General features: G+C 34.4%; 2 protein-coding genes across 4 annotated transcripts in view; both read left to right on the forward strand.

Annotated features, from left to right (window-relative positions):
* The window catches only part of LOC128178252 (glycine N-acyltransferase-like protein 3), a 77367-nt gene that overhangs the window by 26261 nt on the left and 32278 nt on the right, over nt 1-18828 (forward strand). The gene's annotated exons all lie outside the window — the stretch shown is intronic.
* Nucleotides 498-10166, forward strand: LOC128178253 (glycine N-acyltransferase-like). Of its 3 annotated transcripts, none has more exons than XM_052845345.1 (5): nt 498-716; nt 8055-8162; nt 8920-9037; nt 9198-9321; nt 9587-10166. In XM_052845345.1, the coding sequence occupies exons 1-5, from the start codon at nt 636-638 to the stop codon at nt 10011-10013; spliced, it is 858 nt and encodes a 285-aa protein (XP_052701305.1). In that variant the 5' UTR covers nt 498-635; the 3' UTR covers nt 10014-10166. The 3 variants fall into 3 exon arrangements, with proteins under 3 accessions (XP_052701305.1, XP_052701307.1, XP_052701306.1); XM_052845346.1 differs by having other exon boundaries at nt 633-720; nt 9587-10165; XM_052845347.1 differs by lacking the exon at nt 8055-8162 and having other exon boundaries at nt 502-716; nt 9587-10165.

Consider the following 18828-nt stretch of genomic DNA (forward strand, 5'->3'; position numbering starts at 1 on the left):
CTCCCTGAAGAGTGTGTTGAACTTGATCAGATTCTGTTAGGTTCTGAGAAACTATAAAAAGAACTCTCTCTTTCAATTTGCGTGAAATGTTTTAGTACTAAATTAAGCGGCTTATTGCTTATTCATGATGTGAAATTGATTACTTAAAAAATAAATATCACCTTATCAATCGTATCATATAATCGTATAAATCAAACGAACAAAAGTTGAATAGGCTTAAGCGCACATGTATGTGACTCATTTGCGCGCAGATATATGTTTTTAAAAAAATAAACCAAGGGCAACAGTTGTGACACCATACAAGAGAAATAGGCGGGATCTGTATTTTTAAGCAATTTCGGGTTTTTTTAATCATGACGTCAACTTAAATTTACATTTTTAAGCGAGAACTTTAAAGCTCAGATCAAAGACGAAATCGTATTTTTTTTTCCCTTGTCATCGATTTCAATTGCACCAACCGTGACTGCTCATTATGCAACTTTCAACGATTTAATTCCAAACTAAATTTGATATTATAAAATTTTTCCAGAAACAAAAGTAACGTTGATTACTCGTTCCGACGACCATATACATGTATACTCGACATGCAGACCGTACATTTAAGAAAAAAATCGTTCTCAAACTAGGCTAACACAATGGTTGTCCGAGAAGTTGTCCCTGAAAAGTACGATGAACTTGATCAGAAGCTAGAGAGAGAACTTCCTCTGTCCATTTTTGTAGGTTTGTTTAAGTTTGATTTTAGCAAACATTAACTGTCTTTAAAATCCTTTTGTTTAAACATCGAATGAATGACAAAGGAATCGTGTCAATTGGTATGATATATAAAGAATGGACATCTAGAGAACATTAGTTTCTTTTTATTAGACATATTTTGGCGCTTTTTCTGTTATAAATATCTATTTGAAAAGACAAATTCAACATTACACTTAAAAAATTAAGTTATATTTGTACAAATGTACATGTATAAAACTTGTTTTGCTTAACACAGATCACTAAGTTAAACGTGTAAACGTACAACTATGGAACGCCATGGCTGCCTTATGTTAGGTGATTTAATTATATGCTGTGGGTCTATTATTTTATGCTGTGATTCTATTATTATATCCTGTGGGTCTTTTATTATATGCTGTGTTTCTATAATTATATGCTGTGGGTCTATTATTATATGCTGTGGTTCTATAATTATATGCTGTGGGTCTATTATTATAATTATATGCTGTGGGTCTATTATTATATGCTGTGGTTCTATTATTATATGCTGTGGGTCTATTATTATATGCTGTGGTTTCATTATTTTATGTTGTGGTTTCATTATTATATGCTGTGGGTTCATAACTATATGCTGTGGTTTCATTTTTATATGCTGTGATTTCATTATTATATGATGTGGTAATTATATGCTGTGGGTTTATATTTATATGCTGTGGGTTCATTATTATATGTTGTGGATTCATTATTATATGCTGTTGGTTCATAATTATATGTTGTGGGTTCATAATTATATAATGTGGTTCAATTATTATATACTGGTATACTTAAATATTACACAGGCGCTCTTATTATAAATTTTCCTTAACAAAATGGCGGCAGATTCCACAGGGTTGATAGGAAAGGTATTGGAGGATTTAAACTTACATCTGTTTCACGACAGGTTCAGGGCTGAAAAAATAACCACAGATATTGTATGTAGATTATCTGCACACGAATTCCAAACTTTGGGGATCTCAACTACAAGGGATATGATGAGATTAAGAAATGGGTGTGTGAAATAAGGAACTGAAAAGCCAAAAAAGGTATGGCCTCAGTGTGGTCCTCCGATGTATGATATTCCAAAAACAGTATTATAAATGTTCCTTGAAAATTGATGCACAATTACTTACATTTCAAACCTTCTCTCAGTGTCAAAAAGAACGATTTACAGAAGAATGGCACAGTATGGACTTAGTTCAATGAATTTTTCAGAAATATCAGACAATGACCTCGATTTAAAACTCGGGGAAATTTTAAAAGATTTCCCCTTCTGTGGAGAAAATCTCTTAAGACAGATGATAACTTTTAAAGGGATAAGGGTTCATAGGTGGAGACTAAGAGAAAGCATGTACATCGAATGGATGAACGTGGTGTTTGTGAGAGACAAGCTGGCAGACTGCACAGACATGTTTATAATGTAACGGGCCCAAACCATTTTCGGCACATAGACACTAATCATAAACTTGTGCGTTGGCGATTCATAATTGTTGGCGGAATAGATGGTTTTAGCAGAATGGTGATATTCTTAAAAAGCACAGATAAAGGTATTGAAAATATTATATTTCTGTGGCTGACTACATGTTCTCCAAAAAAGGTTATGGGAGTATGCTTACTGGAAAAAGCACACACTATCAGCGCATTGAGAGACTTTGGAGAGACGTGTAAGATGGGGTTCTTGTATATTTTTATAACTTATTTTATCATATGGAGGACCTTGGTATTCTGGACTCCCTCAACCCACTTCATTTAGCTGTTCTCCATTATTTATTCTGTTCAGAAATCAACAGAAAGCTTGCATTTCGGAGTGATGCATGGGCTAGGCATATACTGCGCGCATTTAAGTCAACCCCATTAATTTTATGGACTTCAGGGCAGTTACAAAACCCAGTTGGTCTGGATGAACATGAAAATATGCAGAACTCTGGAGTTGAGGGATTTGTAGATGAATTCATTGTTGAGGAAGGCAGGCAATATTTGAATCCCTTTCCACAATGATCAGTCAAGAATGCCAAAATGCTTTAGAACATGAATTTCACAGGGATTGTCAAAGTGATGGAATAGCTGATTTTCAAAGATGTTTGGATATTGTTGAAAGATACACTTAGAAACTGTGACAGCTTAGATATATACATGTACAATTACAAGATATTAAACATACCTACCAGTGTTTCACATCATACATACATATATAAATGTATTGTTTTAATCTTGTTACCTGTCTTTTTCGTTTGGGCAAAATTGCTAGAAAAAAATTAAAAAAAAAAAATATTGTGTGGAACTAACCTTCACATTTTGTAGTGCGTTACCTTTTCTATACATGTACACAATGTTGAAAACAATATCTTTTATTTGTTTGAGGAACTGAAGTAGAGATGTGCATTCAGCCTCGCCCAATGCCCGGAAATCCAACACAGATATAATTTTGCGGGTGGGGATCCTACTCAATGTAGTGGTAATAGAGTACGTGCAATATTCTTATGCAATAGCAATTTTATTTTATGCCACTGTCATCGAAGATTTGGGGGTACATAGTTTAAATTTGCCCTTTCTTGCCATCGGTCTGTCTGTTTGTCCGCAAAAACTATAAAATTGCACATAACTTTTGAGTGGGTTGGGCTCTGGCTTTCATGTTTTACAAAACTATCCCTTATGTCCAGGCCTTTTTTGCGGTAACACCAAATTTGACCTTTTGACCATGAAGTTTGATCAACTTTTACAAACATTTTCATACTTTAACTTTGGCCATAACTTTAGAAAATTGGTGGTAAGGCTTTCATACTTCACATATGTAATCATTCTGACAAGATTTCAATGGGTATATTTTTTACCTTGATCCAAGAGTTTGACCCACTGTTCAAAAACTTGAACCTTGGTCATAACTTTGAAAATTTAGCACTAGGGCTTTCATATTTCATAGATGTATTCCTTGTTTCAAGCCCTTCCTTTGGATAACAAAAAATTTTGTCTTTTGACCTTGACCTTTGGAGTTTGACTTGCATTAGAGAAACTTCAACCCTCGCCATACGCTGCCATTCTGAGACATCAGTGTTTCACAAACACATCTTGTATTCATTTTGGTTAACTTGGCTTTTTTCCCTTTGAAGAACTACTCATAATTTATCAAATGACATGAATTTCAGATCAGAATTTTCTCACTCTCTTTATAAAAATATGATGGCGGATCCATAAAAGAAATACAGTAACGGTGCATTTAGAGGGCAAACAAATTTTCAAATTAAAACCAGATGCGTTTGTGAAACACTATGCACCCGTCGGCAACAAATTTCGAAAAAGCAATTTTTTAGCATATAAGTCACAGTTAAGGTAACAAACTAATTGTCCTAGGTGTCATTTAAAAGTACATAATTAGTGAAGTATGCATACCAAATACGAAGTCTCTATCTCCTATGGTTCAAAAGTTATGGCGAAGGTTAAAGTTGACAACAGACAGACAAACAGGACAAAAACAATATACGATTCGGACGCATAAAATGTGTCCTGATAGAATTCGTGAGCAAACACGCACGGCTGCGCTAAGAGAGATGCCGAGACATAGAATTTTTTGAGCTACTTGGACTTTCAGTAACGTACTCTCAAATGACGTTATTGATTCTCAAGCTTGTACTTGATATTTAATAGCACACTCCCTTTAAAGAATCTTAAACATCAACGATTAATAGTAAAGCTTGAATTATTATAGTTGATATAGTTAATAAAACAAGAAATCAATTTTGCATGCTCAGTATTTTAATCATTTTTTATTGTAGTTTGAAAAATAAAAGATTTAAAACACAAACACATTTTCGCTTTGTCTAAAAGTATAATACTGATAAATTGAGACAAGATGTGTTTGTGAAACACTATGCGCCCGGCGACAACAAAGTTCTAAAAAGAAATTTTTAGCATATGGGTCTCAGTCAAGGTCACACGACCACTGTCCTTGGTGTCAGTTGAAAGTGCTTGTAAATGTAAACTCCAAAACGAGAAATCCGGATTCGAATAGCTACTTTCAAATAAACCGACAGCATATATAATTATGAACTCACAGAATATAATAATGAAACCACAGCATATAATAATGAAACCACAGCATATAATTATGAACCCACAGCATATAATTATGAACCCGCTGCATATAATAATAGATCCACAGTATATAATGATAGATCCACAGCATATAATTATAGAACCACAGCATATTATTATATAACCACAGCATATAATAGCATATAATAATAGATCCACAGCATATAATTATAGAACCACAGAATATAATAATGAAACCACAGCATATAATTATAGAACCACAGCATATAATTATAAAACCACAGCATATAATTATAAAACCACAGCATATAATTACAAACCCACAGCATATACATGTAATAATAGACCCACAGCATATAATTATAGACCCACAGCATATAGTTATAGAACCACAGCATATAATAATAGACCCACAGCATATAATAAAATCATCTAACATAAGGCAGCCATGGCGTTCCATATACATCTTATACTAAAACAATAAATTTATGCTTGTGGGTTATTTTATTCGATCGGCAATTCTTAATCATGTATGCCATTATCTGTTCAATGTTTAATTTGATTTGTACTCATTTGAATTATCTTATCTCCTTGAAACATTGCAACGTAAAATAAACCGTAACGATTTGCCCGCATGACATGCAGAAGTTGAAGTTTTATCCACTTTATCAATTCGAACAAAGAATGGTATTCTGTGGTCGGTTCATTTTTCAAATTACCGTAAGCATGAAAATAAACGCACTTTCAAAATCCACATTAACTCGACTGCTTTATATCTAACAAACAATGATATATTAAAAATTGTCCCTCCCTGCAACGACCTGACAACTTCAATAATTAGCTTACCTGGCGAAAAGGTAAGAAATGCATCATATACTATTGCAATGGGAATATCATTCAAGGGGCTAGCTAACACCCTGTATCCCATATATTGGGCTTCATAATCGGTGAAGATAGGGCCTCGGGAAAGACCAGCCGATCTTTAAAATAAATTGGATACACACAACTAATAACAGGCATAGCTATAGTCTGTTATAATGGGAAATTCCTTATAATACAGTTGTAATGGGGATAGCATTCAAGGGGCTGGCCACCACCCTTTGTTTTTCCTCGGACTGATATGCCACAGGTTCATTGGTTTAAACATAGAATGTGACTGCCTCATATATCTTTATGTTTGTTCGGTGAATAATGTTGGCAATATGACCGTTATTGGTCGACGCTTCGCCTACTCATTTCGAGATTTCATATCAGTTAATACAGAAACAGTATGTCGTATGTTCTTCAAATATTTGGAATAGTTAGAATAAATTAGAGTAGTTGCCATTTAAACATTGACGTCACATTCTTGTGTCTGGAGCAGAACAAAATAGTATTTGCTCAAACCTCCAAAGAGAAAATGGAGAAAACATTTAAAATTGAATAGCAACAAAACAATGTTAGAAAAAATAGTGAAGCGAAGATTTTCAAAGAGTATTTGAAATGTGAGATAGATAGTTTAGAAGAGTTTAAATGAGCTAAATTGGAAAAGATTTTAGGCAACTTGTATATATGGATTTGCGTAAATCATCGCTCTTTGTAAATAAATGTATCACTTGATAGTCCTCGGGAAAACAAAACACTTAATATATTTGTTACTGACCGACTACAGAAATAGATCTTATATTCGGCTCGGCTTCATGGAAAAATCGTATAATACAGTTGTGATGGAAATACCTTTCCTTAATTTCTTTTGAGGGTCGATAGGACTTTCCCGGAGCCCCATACCCACCAAATATGAAGCCCCAAATTTGGGATACAGGTTGTTAGCCAGCCTCTTGAAAGGTATTTCCATAAACCTGTATTATAGGAAATTCCCCATTTATACCAGGCTTGCTAGGCCTGTAACTGGCCCTGTAAACCCCATTCCTTTTGAGGGTCGACTGAACTTTCCCGGGGCCCCATCCTCACCAAATATCAAGACCGAAATTTGGGATAAGGGTGTTAACCAGCTCCTTGATTACTATCCCATTTACACTGAATATAAAAAAAATTTTCTTACCTTCTCGCCAGGTTAGTAGATATGTCAATGTTCATGTCATGCCACCAAGTAATAAGAAGATGGGGGAAAAAGATGGCGCAAATGCCCATGCGGTTTAGTCGTGAAATACAATTTTGATTTTTTTCCCAATTAAATCTATTCAAATTTATTATAATACGAGTTTGCCAAAAACACAATTTCTAACTACATGTATATTCAGTTTTTAATATATTTAACAAGAAATAAGAAAAAAATTATTGCCTGAAATTTTGGTGGTATCGAACACATATCATAAAAACCCAAGATATATAAGGTTAGCTTATGTCAGGAACTCTAACCACTGAGCCATTTCAGACACAACAAAGTAGTCTCTTTAAATATTATGTGTCATTTTAGTTACGAATTTACGGACTTGTATTATTATTTTTTCAAAACGTTCAATTGTTGGGATACAAAATTATATTTTAATGTATAGTGGGTCATCTCTCCACGTTTTTGTTGATTAAAATCGGTTTGTTTTCCATTAGACCTTAATAAGACTATGAGAAAAATATGGAGCCCAGACCCACTCTATATAAGAAAATACCTTAAAGTTCTAAAAAATGACACTATTTGCAGGTTTTTATACGTATACGCCTGTTTGAGTCAACATATTCCAAGTACTGAACATATTTATAGGTTTAAAATCAATGATATGTTTAATATATAGTGTATTAAATGATTTTTCAAAAAATATATAAGATTTATTGATATTTAATTTTTCAGTAGCTTGTCCGACCGTGTATGGGCATTTTACATGCCTTATCCACCAATCTTCTTTTACAATATTCCTGTTTCTTTCAAATATGATCAAAAATTGAAATTTTTAGGAAAGGGGAGTGTCCGGACCCTCTACACCCCTCTCCAATCCGCCCTTTAATTGTTTCATTTTTTAAGGGGGTGGCAAAGTTTTATTTTGTTTGTAATAATTATCAAGACCATCCTTTCTATGACGTTAAATGTTATGATTATTGATAAAATTAATCTATTAAATTTATTGGCATGCAAACAGTTCAGCCCAAATGGTACATACAGGGTCGCTCATGTGTTTTATGGGATGGGATATTATCCTTTATGTAAAGTACAATTTTCAAATAGTACCGGAAATTTCTCTTTTTTGTATCAAATCAATTAAACTTGTGAAAATATGTTGTACCGTGGTCAATATAAGAATTTAGCATTCCGTACTCTATTTAAGGGATTGGTCCACTTCCGGTTAATGAGGAGAAAGTACCTTTTGAAAAAGAAAATGGTGTTGGTGGACAGTCGGCCTGACTTCTCTGTCCTTGTTATCGTGGATAGACAGGTGTTTCTCTAAATCAACAATTTTTTCGAGCCACATCATTCTCGACAGTGCTATAAATCTCACCGTTGTCCCCTCTATATCTTTTTCCTTCTCACTTATTTATTGAAACAGTTTAGTTTTATTTAAACAAAGTAGAACTTGTATACCGCGACTTAACGAATTTTGAACAAGCAAGTACCAAACCTATGTGAAAAAATTAATTAAAATGTACGAGGGCCCGCCAAAAATAAATACAAAGACTTATGACATATTTTGTTCTACTAAACGTGAAATTGTTTCCAAATTAAGTAGACATAATTTAGCAAAACAAACACAAACATTTAAATATACATTGTATCCCTGTATATCTAATAATCTTAAATTTAAAACTGCAAAAATAAGGTCACGGATGTACCATTTGCATGAACAATTTTTTTATTATGTAAATAACAAACCATATAATGTCGACGGTAATATATCTGTAAATATGACCTAAAACCAAATAATATTATATCTTAAATTAGGTATCAAAATATTCGATGTACATAATAATTTTATCATAACGGAATATATATCTTTTTCTGTTTACGATAAACAAAAACAAAAATACTTTTTTAACAAAAGGAATATCTTAGTTATGACTTTTATGATAATTAATATATTTAACAGTTGTGATGTCTGCTTACTTTTTCAATTAATCATCGTATCTGATTTTTTCTATCACTTATTCAATTGCACACAGAAATATGTACGATAAATTTATCATATTTATTGGTAGAGAAGTGAGACTTGGTTAATATCTGTATGCTTCTGTAAAGGACCTGGATTTGCACCCAACCTAGAGATTATACTTGAATTTGTCTCCAGAGAGATATCGCCACCTCAATATATTGTTGGTAAAAAAAAATTACTTATGATTAGAGGAGAAAAAAAAATCAGTCGGTCTACTTAACTCTTAATGTTATTAAAACGTTCCATTTTATAAATCTTTATAATAAGAAGAATAAAAGTATATAACAGAACTTATGCTGATGAATGAACATTGATGTTGTGTAGGTTGTACCTCTGACGTCATGGACGCCCTCATCAGTGCACACCAGTCGGCAAGTAGCCGCCCCTTTCGACGAAAGTACGCTGATGCCATTGTTTATACAATGCCTGCTGAAAATATTGTTCCTTTGTAAGAATTGATCTTTATATATGGAAGTTTAATTGCATATCACAAGCAAAGACTCACAACACAGACACTACAATGTTTGTTAAGGTTGTTTCAATTTTCACTGTGTTCTACGATAAGTATCACGATATAAGTGCGTTTTAACTTTTTCGTCTTCAGTCCTTTTATTTATCATTCAGAAAACTTTGAAGGCTGTTAATGATCTGAATTCAGATATAGCTCGATAATTTTGATTTATAGTTTAGGTAGCAACCCATTTTTTTTCCAGACCAATTCCAGACGGATTCCATATATCTGAACTAAATGACATCCATACAGAGATTGTACACAAGTCATGGCCTTTTACAAGCAACGAAAAGTGGATCCAGTACCTAATCACTAATTTCCAATCAGTATTGATCGAAACAGACGACGGACGTCCCGTGGCCTGGAAATTTCAACAGGAATATGGTGCTGTAGGGATGCTGCTTGTTAACCCCGAATATCGGAGAAGAAAACTAGGAAGCATCGTCACAAGAACCTTGGCGGAAAAAATGACCAAGGACAGACAACTTGTGTTTGCCCTCGTTGAGGAAAATAACGACATTTCGATTGCATTTCACGAGAAAAATGGTTATGTGCGCATGCCTTTTAAAGTTTCTTCTATGGAGTATTTTCAAGAAGCGAAGGAAAATATAGTTAATGTAAAGCCTTAACTTTTGTTAAACACAAAAAATACAAGTGTTGATGCAAATTTTGAATAGCACAAAATTTATAGAATATTTATAATTAATAAATCATCTAAGTCGCTTGATGCTATAAATTGGTTCCGTTTGAATAAAAGTAATTTTCTTATGTGCTTGTTTTTATTTCGTGAGACTTAACCAAGAGTATTTAAATTTATACCAATAGCCAAATAATAATTTAGGACAGGACTTATAATTATTTCCCAACCAAAACAATGCAATCAAATTGAGGCACAAGTTAATCAATTTATCCACAAACGAAAGTTCTTTCTTTTTACTCCATGCAAGCTGCTGAGCACAGTACCATGTCCTCTTATATTGTGGTAATCATCTATCGCCATCAGCGGTTCAACGTTGACACCAAATACTGTCAAGTCCAGCGATGGATAATCCCAGGGCTACAAGGAGAATACGTTGAAGTATGGGAAAACCAATCAGGAGGAAGGCCGTAGGGTAGGAGGCGGTACAGTCAAAGCATCCTTAGATCCTTATTGGTTGATATCAAAGCGGAAGTAGAGTGACATATGAATAATTATTAGATTAAAACCCGTGAAAGACTGACGTTTCGACCAGTTTAACAGGATTTACATGATATAAGTTTTGTTAATTTATAATTCATTAAGAATGAAAATGGTACATATACTTTGCTTTTTCTTTAAGGTAGTTGGTAAAGTAATTGGGGATTGTTATATTTTTAATTGTGGATCCCTGGTACTTGTTTACAAGAGCTAAATTGAGATACTTTAAAAAGGAAGAGATGTTAATCAAGATACAGGACCTATCATTAGAGAAGCGGTTGAAATCCTCGGAGCAGTCTTCAAAAGCTAGATTCAGTTAATGATGGAAAGAAGGTGAGTTGCCTTTGTTTACTAGAGGATTCAAGTATTTCCTTGATTCTTCTCACCCTTCAGGATCTTGCCACAACAGTATCCCACGGGGAGGCAGAAATATATCAAAAATAGTCAAGGCAGGCAAGTCGGTATCAAACTAAAGTAGACATTTCCAGGTTGTGTTTTTCTGTTTGAAGGGGTAAGGCAAAAGTTACAATATCAAAAGCAAAGTTCTTGAAAGAGAAATAATTTAAGAACGAGTCAAAGAGAAATGTGAAGAGAGAAGGTTAAAGTTAGTTTAGAAGAGGTTACACATCTGTAAGCCCTTTAGACAAAATATATATCAAACACCAAGTTTAATGTATCCTTAAGTACCAAAGTATTTTCCTAATTTTTATCAGGTTGGTGGATCAAGAGTTTATTTTGCATATCAAGGATTTAGAGCTGGTAGGGAGTGCACATTCCATTAAGGTTATTGGCCAAAGAAAGTATGTTTATTTGTGAGAGTCTACTCATTAGGTTAAAGATTGTTAGAAAATGAAGGTAGCTAAAGGGAAGTATAAAAGTGATTATGATTAATGTTACTTACTTAAGTAAAAGTTTGTTCAACATTATAATTTTGTTCAAGTATTTATTTGTTATAATGAAATGTAATTGAATATCTCCAACGGGGGTTGGATCTATACTACTATATCAAAATAATGTACTTAAAGATTACCAATTTGTTATTATTTCTTCTCAATTAAGCTTTGCTAATTCATAATCATCGAAAATTCATCAAAAAAATTTCGGAAATCATCTGAATTTTTTTGATTTTACAATCTTGCGCGTGCGCATTACATTCACGCTAACCTGATAACGGGAGGGTCTTTGGTTTGTGTTTCCATTATATCATATTTGCATGGATAAACTCAAAAACGATAATACAAATAGGTGTAAATTTTAATTGGAAATTTGCTATAAATTCTTTTCATATATATTTATGATTTCTTAATATGAGAGAAATTATAGAATAAAAGTATACATATCAACTTACTACTTACTTTTGTCTTCATGATGGTAAAAAAATATTTGATTCCATGCAAAAAATTCACATTATATTTCTTGGGATAGTGAAGAATGTTTTATCGTTAAAATGATAAATGCACTACAGACCCTGTTTAACGATAGAATGGGTTCCATGTATTGTCGCTATAGCAAAGAAAATACATGTACGTTGGTGAAAAAGAGTTGAATTCTTCCATTATATGGATTGAATTTGTAGATGAAAGGTATTTACAATCTCAAAAAGGTTTATTATACCCGCACTTTCTAAAGAAAGTTCGGGTATATTGTTGTTGCCCTGTTCCGTCCGTTCGTCCGTCTGTCCGTCCGTCTGTCACGTTTTACTTTCTAAAACTTCTCTAACATCTTATAAAACCAGCAAACTGAACTCTTGGAGTTTGATTTGGTGTGTCCTGTTGTTTTGTAAAAAGGTTTTAAAAATTCTCTGGTAGTCCTGGGGGTCAAATACTTGGTAAAAAAGACGTTTTTTTCACCAAAAAACCTTCTTCCTCCAACTCCTCCTACATTTTCAACAGTAGACAAATCATCTCTTGGAATATGGTTTAGGGTATCCTATAGATGCGCAAAAAGGTTTTGGAAATTTTAGTTTTGTCCTGGTGGTCATTTAAAGGCTGAAAAAAGACGTGTTTTTTGTTGTTGTTTTTTTCCAAAAAATTGGTTTCAAATACGTCATTTTTTTTTTGCAGTAGCAAAAGGATCTTCTAGAATATGATTGGGGGTGTCATATTGAAGTGTGATCAGGTTCTAGATTTTGGTTTTTATTAAGTGGATCAGTAGTCAACAAAAAATGACCTTTTTTTGCAAAAAAGTATGGTTCCCCGAACTCCTTTTACAACTTTTGGAGTAGCTACGTCATCTCTTGGGATATAATTAGGGCTGTCCTATAGATGTGCAATTAGGTTTTAAAAATTAAAATTTCATCCAGGGAGTCAAATAGTGGCAGAAAATTGACGTTTATCACTCAAAAAAAACCCCAGAGGTCCCAGAACTCCTCTTATGATTTAATGGATAGACACATCATATCTTGGGATATGATAGGGACTGTTCTATAGATGTGCAGTAAGGTTTTAAAAATTTTAATTTCATCCAGAGAGTCAAATAGTAGCAGAAAATTGACGTTTATCACTAAAAAAAAAACCAGAGATCCCAGAACTCCTCTTCTGATTTAATAGGTAGACACATCATATCCTGGGTTATGATAGGGACTGTTCTATAGATGTGCATTACGGTTTTGAAAAATTAAATTTAACCCTGGGGCCCATAACCTACATACCGTTTGATGCCCTTTAAGGATGAATAATATATATTGTTAAAGGGACTTGGACACAATTTGACTTAAAATTTTCAAATTTTATTTTTCCATTTTCAATGTTTATACTGATAAATATAGAAAGAAGTTCATAATGCTATATAAAAATTTGAAAGCCAGATATCAAGTTGTAAGCAAGATACAGGGTTCATAATTCTTTGTTTTGTAAACAAAGCTCGAATATTGTCATTTTTGGCAGTTAATTTTAATCGACTCTCCTATGTAGTACTTTCCACCTGTAATAAACACCTGACCAACAAAATCCTAAATACTCTCTATCTAATGGATGGACAGGAATATGGTAAAACCCATCTTTAATATCTAAAGAAATGAATTTGTCATGAGGTTTTAAGATTGATGCAAGATCTCTCACACCCTCATTCTTATATCTAGGAGGTGAGCAAAATGAGTTTAAATTTCTCAAGTCAGTAATCAACCTATATTTACCATTTCGTTTTGGTACACAACCCAAAGGACTCACACACTTAGGTTTTCTCTCACATACCTCTATGTAATCACATTTAATGAGTCTGTGAATTTCAGATTGTATAAACAATTGTTGTGCATTGGACAATGTATGATTTTGGAGTTCAAAGTGATCCGGCACTTCGTGGAAAGGCAACCTCATACCCTCCAATATCCACTGTTTAACAACATCCGATGTACCAATCTTATTCCAGTGTGAGATACTCTTCCTTAAAGTCGCCCTACACATTAAGAAGTAGATTGGATGTCAAGAACGTCCCTGTCCGACGAACCGTCGTCCGGTCTTCTTTTGGTAGGGAACTGTCGGCGCGAAAAACGATCGAACGTGTCCGGTCCGGTCCTATAACCTCCACGAGATCCACCCCTATAGTATCCACGATTGCTAAATCCACTATACTGTCTGGTTGGTGGTGGTTTGGCCGCCGCTGATAAGGAAGCCGCCGACCGTAACGTCTCCAAAGAACTGGCGTTAAGTCCGGAAGTGTTCTTTTGCAGTGCGCGAAAGAGTTTTGATGTCGTCGAGTCGAACTGGCTGTTGACTAAGATGGATGCGTATTCATCCTGTAGATACTGAATCTGAGCTTGGTTTATCAAAAAGAATTGTTCGAGTGTTTCCGAGGAAATTTTTGTTCCTGGCTCTATTGTAGAAAGTAGTTTTAAGGAAGTTTCTGCATATCTAGCACATTTTGTCAAAACGTGGTACACCGCTTGATCCGCGCGTTGGATCCCTTGACGTGATTCATTTAGCTTAAGTTCGGATGGAAGCTTTACTCTATTCAAAGTATCTTTTAATGTCTGAAACTCACCCTGGGTATCCGGGCCTATCCCAGCGGCACATACAAAAGTGGGACTGGGTTGTTCAGTGCAGCCAGTGATCGGGGCACTGCCACGTGGCGGATCACGATCGTCGAAACTATCACATGTAATCGGCTCCCGAGCGAGCTCGTGTAATTCTTTGCGATAACTCTCTAAATTGCAATCGATTTTGTCTTCCAACACTTTAAATTCTTTCGAAATAACTTCCGAAAGGTCCGCAAATGTGAGATTTTCCTCTCCCATTGAAAATGGCGTCCTTGCTCGAGGAATGAACAAGCAGAGAACGTCATCAGCGATACGTCATCACTTGTTGTGCATATGACGTATCGCTGATAAATTTACACATGAGGTTGTTCACGTGACTCCTATGAAACAGTGTTTGGACCTAAGCACAAATCATCACCGCTGACAAGACGTAGATCTTGAAAATAATAGATAAATTCGGTGTACTGTATGCTGTACCATTGTTTTTCAAAAGAAACGTATTTATTAATACCTTGAAAATGGTCAGATTTTATATAGTACAAACAATTTAATTTTTTTTTTGTAGTTGCATATATTCCTACGCCAGAGTTAAATATAGTCTCGTTCAACCAGACGCTCGGCTGTCTCCGTAAATCTCCGACAAGCAGAGAGTCTCTTTTGGATATTAACGGAGACAGCCGAGCGTCTGGTTGAACGAGACTAGAGCTCAATATTGCTTGGATCCAGACGTGTACAATTTTTAGAAACATTTCGATTACTGATAAACAGTTTGATGGAATTAATCATATCTTTAAATATTACACAACATGATTCATACGGGGTTTTCTCGAAATTCTTGTCGGAAAAGTTCGAGAATTCATATTATAAAAATGTGCGAAATTCAAATACAGATAAGAAACTACTAACCGGGCAAAATAACATATCGTTAATTCCAAAATTGATAATAATCAATAAAATCAACTCCCGACAGTACTTTAGTACTTTGATTTACATATGTGTTGTATTGGTGTAAGTTTCAATCAGATGTATCTTTCGTTTGTTGATAATAATATTTATGAAGATATTTTACATGTCATTTTGTCTAAGAAATGGTAATTTTCTACATTACATTTTTTGTTAACAACTATAAGACTCGAGCTTTGTTTACATGACAATCAATTTTTACCTGTGTATCTCGCTTGTAACTTGACTTTTAACATTCAATATTTTGGTCAATCATTTAAAATGCAAAAGTAAACCATTTTAGACATAGAAAATGAAAATAAATTTTTTGATCTCAAATCGTGTCCAAGTCCCTTTAAGGGGTGGGGATCTCAACCGTTTTCGAGATATTTGTGCACTTCCTGTTTGGGGGGGGGGGGTTATGACCACTCCCGGGGCCCATGACCTACATACTGTTTGATGCCCCTTGACACAAGGAACAAGAATATATATGGTTTAAGGGTTGGGATCTCAACTGTTTTGAAGATATAAAGGGACTTGCTGTTCGAGGGGGGGGGGGTCAGGACCACCCACAGGGTCCATGACCTACATAACATTTGATGCCCCTTGATATAAGGAACAAGAATATATATGGTTTAGGGGTCATGTTTATAACAAATTCTGATATATGGTAATTTCCAATTCCTGGGGGGGGGGGATGACCCCAGGGGTCAGATCTAATAAACCCTATATATTGCCAGTAACAGTCAATATATGATTATGAAAACCCTATATTATTATCTTTTTCCGTTTCAAGTTACCATTTACAACAGAGTCTACGATTCTTCCCATAAGGTTCAATGTTAGACCCCACACCCTATTGACCCTCTCCCCCCCCCCCCCCAAAAAAAAATGATAACCTCATATGAAAAAAATCAAACTAGGGCGCACAACTAAATATGCAGGCCTATTGTATTCTAGAGTTTTGTACAATTCTGTTCAGCCATCTCTGAGAAACAAGTTCAAAGCGGGAAAGAAGAAAAAACAATAAGAAGAAGAATATATGTAATAAGAACCGTACAAAAACATTAAGTCTCCAAATTTCATTTTGGAGACTTAATAATAAAGATTAAATAGAGATTGGACCATCAAACATCAATAATTTAAAGATAATTGACAATTTCTGATAAGGGTCATGACTTACATACCATAATGATCTGATGTGCCATGACCAAAAGAGGAAAAATATCTTTAGATTAAGGTGGAAATTTCAATGGTTTTTATGATATTTGATAATTTCAGGAAGAGCACTTGGGATCATGACCTACATACCATCTGAAAGATGCATCAAATACAATGTAGGCCATGACCCTATGGGACTGTTCTGACCTCATGAAACAGGAAAATACAAAATATCTTCTTATGCCATTATATATGATGCATCAAATGGTGTAAAGTACATGACCCCAAGGTGATGTCTTTAACCCCCCCCCCCTCCTTATGAAATAGGAAATGATGATACACTGTATATTTTGATAACTTTTGAGATCCTCATCCCTAAACCATATAATCTCGAATCTCGAATGATCCTTCTCGGCTTTCGTAGAAAACCAGTGTTAACCGGTTTTTGAAACAGCTGTACTTGCTCCTTCCGTGATCTGCAATTTATAGCGATTTATTTAATGAAATATACTGAGCAAAAAAAGTTTAGCAATTCACAATATTTGATATAAGACACAGTAACAAAAATAAGATACAACCTGCATATTTAATTAATTTATGGGATTGTTATAACGAGAATAAACTGGATTAAACTTTTTAGTCAATCTTGCTCCGTTACGCAAGAAAACAGCGGAAAACTTAATAAGGGTTAAGGTCTTTAAGTCACTCTCAATTTCAGTATTTTGTGTGGCCTCCATTTGCAGCAATAACGGCCATACAGCGGCGTCTCATGCTCCTAATTAGGTTTCGTACCTCTTGCATTGAGATCTGATTCCACTCATGCTGCAGGGCAAGGACCAGTTCCGCTACGTTGTTGACGTTATGTCGCTGTCATAAACGACGACCAAGAATGTCCCAAACGTGCTCAATTGGTGACAAATCTGGCGATCGTGCAGGCCAATCCAAAGTAACAATATTGATTTGTTGAAGGGTGGTTTGTGTGTGACGTGCTGTGTGCGGATGGGCATTGTCTTGCTGCAGGATTCTTGCATTACCTTGGCGCAAAAAGAGGACAACTACAGGAACGATAATCTCGTCGCAGTATATTTGAGAATTTAACGTCCCATTAACTACCACAAACACCGTTTTACCCCGATGGCTTATTCCACCCCTAACCATGACACTTCCGCCGCCATAACGATCACGTTGGATAATGTTTTCTTGGTCAAATCGCTCGTTTCTTTGCTAGTCCTTTATAAATGCATACTTACAGTATTTGGTATTTGTCTTTTCAAATGTTATTATATTTTCTTTTGAACATTTAAAATGTAAACAAAAACAGATCTTGAGTTTTATTTACATAACAAAGAGTTATAAGCTAGCCTTTGCATCGCATAAAAAGTTCACTACTGACTCAAATTATGATTGGGTAATAGAAAATTAAACCTTTCGTTATTGAAATTTGAAAATTTGCAGCGCAAATTGGTATTTTATCCTTTAAGGAGTATGGTGACGATTTTGGTCAATTCTAATTTTCTGTTTTTATTCTTAATCATGCTTTATGAATGCATATCTAGTGATCTTTTGAAATTTGAGAGTCAGTCGTAGAGTTATAAGCAATATGCAGGGCTCTTCGTGTCATGTAAGTAAGGTTCGTGCCCTGTTTTTGTTTACAAAAGGTCAAATAACAGTAAGATATATTTTCAGGCTGATTTTTTATATCTCTTATTCATTTAAAGCAAAGACAAACTGTTCCTAACTTTTTACACATTCGTTGAAAGACAACTACTTATTAATATTGTAGATTACTAATTAAAGGTGAGGAATTAAAATCCACGTACAATCCAGAGAAGCAAATTTTGCGAAATCAAGAATTTCACTTTTATTTTTCGGACATACCAGTATGTAAACTACGTATAACTGTGATAAAAATTCGGCATTCGAAATTTTATGTTCTCGTTATTTGATGCAAAACGGTGGTTGAATAGTGGAATTCGGTACTTGCGTAAAATAACTTATCTAACGTACTGAATATATATTTATGATAGATCATTTTAAGGATGTATTTGAATAAAAAAGCGTATAGATACTCGGAAAATTACTTATCAAAGAGGATGAAATTTAAAAATACGATCCCTCTCTTCCGGATAGTTATATTGTATATATCTCTTAATAGTCACTCATCTTGAAATAAACTATCAACTCCTTCATA

Source organism: Crassostrea angulata, chromosome 3, assembly GCF_025612915.1.
Source record: "Crassostrea angulata isolate pt1a10 chromosome 3, ASM2561291v2, whole genome shotgun sequence".
Lineage (NCBI taxonomy): Eukaryota > Metazoa > Mollusca > Bivalvia > Ostreida > Ostreidae > Magallana > Magallana angulata.

Bases quoted from the DNA above. Each gene is read 5' to 3' on its own strand.
- LOC128178253 (XM_052845345.1), top strand. From the start codon at position 636: ATGGTTGTCCGAGAAGTTGTCCCTGAAAAGTACGATGAACTTGATCAG. The intron at 9,038-9,197 runs GTAAAAAAAAAT...GATGTTGTGTAG, and splicing joins GCCACCTCAATATATTGTTG to GTTGTACCTCTGACGTCATG. The intron at 9,322-9,586 runs GTAAGAATTGAT...TTTTTTTTCCAG, and splicing joins GCTGAAAATATTGTTCCTTT to ACCAATTCCAGACGGATTCC.